Below are 6,771 nucleotides of genomic sequence, written 5' to 3' on the forward strand. Positions count from 1 at the left end.
TAAAACAGGGGTAAATTGAAATGTTCTTCAGGAATTTAGAAATAAGCATAATCAGATTTCTTGCTGAATATTAAAATTAAAAAAATACTACATAAGTGATCTGAATAGATATATACAAAGATAACTTAGATGGAATGACTATTAGATCATGACAGCAAAACATATAAATCAAAACATTTCTAAATAATGTATAATACACTACAACACAAAATACATATAACACACAAAAAATTATTTATAAATCCACTTAAATAACTATAAGAAAATAGCTAGAAATAATCTTAACATGTATAGAAAATATGGGAGAGTAGTTCTACTGGGTATTTAACAGTTTTTTTTTTTTTTTAAGATTTTATTTATCTATTTGAGAGAGAGAGAGAGAGAATGAGATACAGAGGACATGAGGAGGGAGGGTCAGAAGGAGACGCAGACTCCCTGCTGAGCAAGTAGCCCAATGTGGGACTCCATCCGAGGACTCTAGGATCATGATCGGAGCTGAAGGCAGTCGCTGAGCTACGCAGGTGCCCTTTAAAAAGTTTTTTAAGGGGCGCCTGGGTGGCTCAGTGGGTTAAAGCCTCTGCCTTCGGCTCAGGTCATGGTCCCAGGGTCCTGGGATCGAGCCCCGCATTGGGCTCTCTGCTTGGCAGGGAGCCTGCTTTCCCCCCCTCTCTCTGTCTGCCTCTCTGCCTACTTGTGATCTCTCTCTGTCAAATAAATAAGTAAAATCTTTAAAAAAAAAAAAGTTTTTTAAAATGCAGCTATTCAAAAAGTTTACGCTAACAAACATACTAAAGGAATTTGTATTTTGTGTGTGTGTGTCATATATGCACACACATATAAAAGAAATGCATACACATTTTACATATATATTCATATATATATACACATACATATATACAAAGGATATTGTGAGAGAAGGTCAAGGACATGTAAGAATTTAGCATACTTAGAAGATAGCACATTAAGTCTGTGTGTATGACAAGTATTTATAAGGGTAATGTGATAATCAGCTGTTCATTTGGAAAATGAAAGCTAACACAATTTTCCAATTTGCTTCTTTCTTTAATAAAATATGCTATTTGGATCAAGTACTTAAGTTTTAAAATAGGAAGCAGAGGGTTATTTAAATTTTAAAACAAGAAGTCAAATTTAGAAGGAAGGCAAAGCATACTATTATCCAAACTCTAAACGGTAGAATGTTCTTAGTTACTATTTTTCACACTGGAGAAACATTCAGGCTTGTACTTTCCCTCTCTGCTTTATTTTTCTCACTCTCAAGGCTAGATAACCTCAAAACACACGTGAAAACAAAACACCCTTCCTAGCGGTGAAGTTACATGGAAAGCATTACTTCCTGTATTTCATTCAAGTGGAGAGTTCAAACTCTCGACTCAGACTTAGCTTTACCCCTCAGCTCTGCTGCTCTTTTAACTGTGGTTGGAGACTAAAGTAAAATTTGTTCTTTGTTATTTTTTTAGGTGTCTTTTTTTAAATTGATGAAATGTATCTTCTATTTCTCTATTAAAACTTAAACAACAAATTAAGTTTTAGATGTAAGCATTCATGATATGTCATTGACCTTAATGGGAGAGGAGGCCCTTCTGTTTGCTTTCCTCTGACTTCCCCATAGTCCGTTCTGGCCCAGTGGCTTACTGAGGCAGTTCTGCCTCCTCCTGGCCTGTGAGATGTTGAGGTGCCCAGGACACTGTCCTTTGTATAGGTGCCCAGTAGTTTGTCAACTGCCTTTTCCTAGCCCCAGGGTTCCTCTTCAAATAGTTGATTAGACTTTTCTAGAACATTCTCCTAGGAATATCCTGAGGGGATTTTTGTTCCCCCTCCCCACATAAAAACATTTGTCTACTCCTTTCCTTTGACTGACTCAATTTTACAAGACCTTCAACCCATATGTTATCCAATACTTCCCATGATGTCAGCTTTACAAATTCTAGAACTGATGCTCTTTCTCGGGCTCCTTTTCTGAAGTACTGCAGTACTTATGGTCCACTGAATTGTACCAGCTGTTTCTTAATCATTTTCTAGTCAGATATTTTATCTTTATGCTCAGATACAAATGCATGTCCTTCTCATAAGACTACAAACTCTCTTAGAACAGCCAACAATGTCACAGTTTTGGAGTTGTATGGCACACATTCCATTTCTGAAAGTTTCTGGTCCAGAGAAACCAGTTCTTATCCATTATCATAGCTCTTCAACAAATAGAATTGATTCTGGAGAATATAGTGATCCTTTCTGGGTTTTACTCACTCCTGTACATTTGAAATAATGAAACTGTGTCTCGCATCCTGTGTCCCCAAACCTGGAAGTGAAGGGTCTTCACGAGCTACTAGCAACATCTCACGAGGAAAACCAGGCTTTAGGTCATCCTCTTGCAGCCAGGTCCATGCTGCATCCCATCCAGCTCCTCAACAGTTGTAGGAAAATGCCAGAATGTAGTAGCGTATACATTCTTTGCACCACCTCCTATGATCTGTTTCACTGATATCCATGGGAACACCAGGGGATCTAGCCTGTGTTTGTGGAGCAAGAAAGCTTATCCTTGACATACCTCCCTCAGCTTTATCAAGGTGGAGCCCTGTGCAAACTGAGAAGGCTAGAACTGGTGAGGTAGTGATGCAGTGCCCATGAACAGCTCCCTCCCAGTGTGGTGGAATTGCCTCCTCAAATTCAAGTCCATCTACCATTTTTGTCAAAGTAAAAGGCTGAGAACAGGAAGTATGGAAGGGCCACTCTCTTCCCTGACTTCAGTTTCCCACAGCTACATGGGAATAAAAACACCCACTTTCTATAACTGAGGTCAAGGTCAAACTTCCTGTTTTGCATGAAGGTTATTTGTAACATATTAAAAAGCAATATGGGAATCCGCTCAAGGATTAGAAGCAATAATAAACATGTAGATTGATGTCATAGAGAAACAGACTTTTTATGTGGATTTTTACTTATCTTGGATCTTTTCTGCAGGCTTCCATCCTTGCTGAGTTGCTTTGATTCCCATTGGATTTGAAGGTAGAAATATGAAAAAATCATGTTTGAAAGCAGGAAAAATTCCAGTCTCCATCTCGGCACCTAGGAGTCTTCTACTCTCTGAGTGATTCCTTCTCTCCTTTCTGTCTGAAATCTCCCCAGTTTTCTGTGTCCTGAATCTTAGTGTCTTTTGCATGTCTGGGGTTCATGAGTCAGTGAGGCTGCACATCTTTGCGACCTCCCAGCCTCCACAATGCTGCCTTCATCTCTTTGTTGCGGAGTGTGTAGATGATGGGGTTAAGTAAGGGAGTGATGACAGTGTAGAAGACAGCGACCACTCCATCCAGGGGTTCCTGAGAACCAGGACGCAGGTAAATGAAGGTGCAGGGCACATAGTAAACAATGACAACGGTCAGGTGGGCGGCACAGGTGGAGAAGGCATTGCGACGCCCATCGACAGACTGGATTCGCAGGATGGCAGCCACTATATACCCATAGGAAGTGAGGATAAGCATAAAGCAGGTGAGGGCCAGGAACCCAATGTCCACAAAGGTGACCAGCTCATTGATGGTGGTGTCAGCACAGGCTAGACGCAGCATGGCGGGAATGTCACAGAAGAAGTAGTCTACCCGGTTGGGACCACAGAAAGGCAGCCGGAATATGAAGCTTGTTTGGAAAAGTGAGTGGAGGGTGCCTCCCAGCCAGGTGCCGAAAGCCAGGAAGTTACAGACATTGCGGGTCATAATGGTAGCATAATGTAAAGGCTTACAAATGGCCAGGAAACGATCATAAGCCATTAACGTGTAAAGGAAACATTCAGTACAGCCCAGGAAATGGAAAGAAAAAAGTTGGATTACACAACCTCCAAAAGAGATAATCCTGCTATCCAAGAGAAAGCCAGCCAGCATCTTGGGGACAATGGCAGAGGAGATGGTCATGTCCAAGAAGGAGAGGTGACACAGGAACCAGTACATGGGGCGGTGGAGCCGGGTATCCACCAAGACGGTGAGGATGATGAGTCCATTGCCAGAGACCGTGAGGGCATAGATGACAAGAAAAGCCAAGAAGAGTGGCACCCCTAGCTGTGGTGGGTGGTGCAGACCCACCAAAATGAAGTGAGACACAGAAGTCTGGTTTTCACTGCGCATTTCCTTGCAGTTCACATCTGCCAGAAAAAGTAGCAGAAGGCCATTAAATTCTCTAGGCATGGAGCATATATTCTGTCATTCCCAAATATGGACATAGAAGGGTCTCAGAAAGAGAGATTGTGCTCCAGCTTTTGTTCCAAATCATTCTGTCACCCCCACACCCAACCTCCCTTCACCCCTACCCACCTGACCCACCATGGATTTTGGGATTCTGCTGGGTTCTAGGGAGCAAGAGTTTTTTCCAAGGTTAAACCTATGTGACAAGTTATGTGTATGTAATTCAGGAGACTGAAGGAAAGACTATACATAAAGTTCTTCATATCAGGAAGAAGTACAGTCATATAAAACCTAAACTGATCCCTGAAGGAATGGCTATCCCATTGTTTTCCTTCACTTTGATCTCTGATCTATATACTAGAGAGATAATTAACCGCTTATTTGTTTAACAACACAAGAGTTGGAATTATATTTTCTAATGTAGGAAATATAATTCCCAATAAAAATCAGCACAGATTTTTAAACATGCATTATTTGGGCTACACATTGAATAAAGCTGTGGGTAGAAATAACCATTTTCATTAACTGCAAAAATACACATGCCATTTAAAATTTTTCATAATAGTGAAGCAATACAAACTCTCATCCACAAGGCACCTGTTGTCATCTTTTTTCTCTGCTTTTGGGTAAGTGCAGTCTATCTGTCAATTGATCCATCAGTTCATCCGTCCATCCATCCATCCACCCATCCATCTGTTTGTCTGTCATTAAGGAAGCATGTAATATATCTTAAAAGCATGACCTTAGAGGTCAGACCAGAATTAAAAATCCTAGCTCTTCCACTTATACTGTTGGTAAACTTGGAAAAGCCCATTTCCCCTTTCCTTGTTTAATTCTATAAGTGGGGACAATCATTGTGCTCATTTCACAGGACTATTGTAAGGATTAACTAAAATCACATAGTCCATAACAGCACACAATCAACATTGGCTATTATTTTCCATCAAAGCATGTGGTATGGTCCACATTATCAGGCAAATCCAGTGATTGCATTTGTGCCTGAGGTCTGAAGTAAACCTGTAGCTTCCCAAGACTTGTCCCATAGCAGATCTCAGTCCCCAGATTTGAAGCAGCATGATAAAGGCCTTTTGTCCCGGGGCTCTTGGTGACTGTCATCAGCCACAGGGAAAGGTAGAAATAAGGGACATGACCAGAGCTCTTCCAGATGCCTAGGGCTCATGTGAGGGGATCCTTTCTAGTGTCACCTTCCTTCCACTCAGTTTTGCTTTAATAATCTGTTTACCAAGTGGAGACAAGCATTCCAAATGATATGTCACCTTCCAGAATCGTTCAGAAGGCTTCAGAGGGTGTGGAATGAAATTTGGTTTCCCGCTGGACCCCAAATGGGCAGAAGACCCAACATTATAGCTATGGCTGCCATCTGGCTACTTCCTTCTATACCACCGATCATGGCGTATCTGTGATCTTATCCCTCCCAATTTTTGTCAGTGCTGAAGAGACTACTCTTGCTAATGCAAACAGGCTTTCTGGGGACTGAGCAATTTCCTGGTCATGAGACTTTCCTTGTTAAACCTAGGAGAGCTGAGGGCAAACTGAGACAGGTGGTCCTCCTCAGGAAGGTTCTAAACCACATAGAAACTAAATAATCTCTCACCATAGAGCTATAGAATCTATTGTGAAAGAATTTCAGAGAAAATTCTTAGAGATTTCCTAGACACTTTCTTGCTTACACAGCATCCAAGGCACAGTGTAAAATTACTGGCATGGCCTAGAGAACAAGGAGCTTTGTAATATGGTGTCGACTTATTTCCCCCGCCTCCCCTGTCTGTGCTCCATCCCACAAATTTGTGCTATGGCCAGACATTCTTTCCTGTTTCCTTTGGCATCAGTCCCTTTAATCTAGAAGGTCCTTGCTCTGCTGATGCCTGAAAATTTTCTACTCATCTTTCAGTGTCTCATTCATGTGTGATCTACTAAGGAAAGTCTTTGCTCCCTTTTCCCGAAATGGTCAGTCGGTCTTTGTAGCCTCCACAGTCCTTCACATTTCCCTGGGCTCACAAAACATGCAGCCATTTGCCCTTCTGGATGCCCAGGTTCCCCCATTAGACTATGAGTTCCAAAGGGACTTTGTCTCATTTTCTTTTCATCCCATGTTTGTGGCATATCTTTCACTGAAAGATTCTTTTTTTTTTTTTTTTAAGGTGCATTTATTTATTTTAGAGAGAGAAAGAGAGAGAGTGGAAGGGAGCAATAGAGGGAGAGGGAGAGAGAAACCCAAGCAGACTCCATGCTGAGTACAGAGCCCCACACTGGGCTTGATCCCACAACCTTGAGACCATCACCTGAGCCGAAACCAAGAGTTGGATGCTCAACTGACTGTGCCACCTAGGCTCCCCTTGCACTGAAAAATTGAAAAAGTCTTAAATCCTATAGAAGAAATGCATTCCCCTCTGTCTGGATGTCCCTGTTATCTAGACACTGAATCCAGGATAGTATCACTTAGGTCTTAATGTAGCTCCTGAAATCATAAGAATTCCAACCAAAGGTCATTATTTACTAATCAAATTATTTTGAACAAATCTCTTAATATTCTTAGTCTCAGTTTCTCCTTTGTTAAAAACAA

At 41.4% G+C, this 6,771-nt stretch overlaps 1 protein-coding gene across 1 annotated transcript; it reads right to left on the bottom strand.

Annotated features, from left to right (window-relative positions):
• Nucleotides 1-3,194: 3,194 nt before the first annotated feature.
• On the bottom strand, nt 3,195-4,163 carry LOC131820471 (olfactory receptor 10G6). Its single transcript, XM_059156111.1, has one exon. It carries the CDS (start codon nt 4,128-4,130, stop codon nt 3,195-3,197), a length of 936 nt encoding a protein of 311 aa, XP_059012094.1. The 5' UTR covers nt 4,131-4,163.
• Between the last annotated feature and the right edge of the window lie 2,608 nt (nt 4,164-6,771).

This window comes from Mustela lutreola, chromosome 1 (assembly GCF_030435805.1).
Source record: "Mustela lutreola isolate mMusLut2 chromosome 1, mMusLut2.pri, whole genome shotgun sequence".
Classification (NCBI taxonomy): Eukaryota; Metazoa; Chordata; class Mammalia; order Carnivora; family Mustelidae; genus Mustela; species Mustela lutreola.

Bases quoted from the DNA above. Each gene is read 5' to 3' on its own strand.
- LOC131820471 (XM_059156111.1), bottom strand. From the start codon at position 4,130: ATGCGCAGTGAAAACCAGACTTCTGTGTCTCACTTCATTTTGGTGGGT.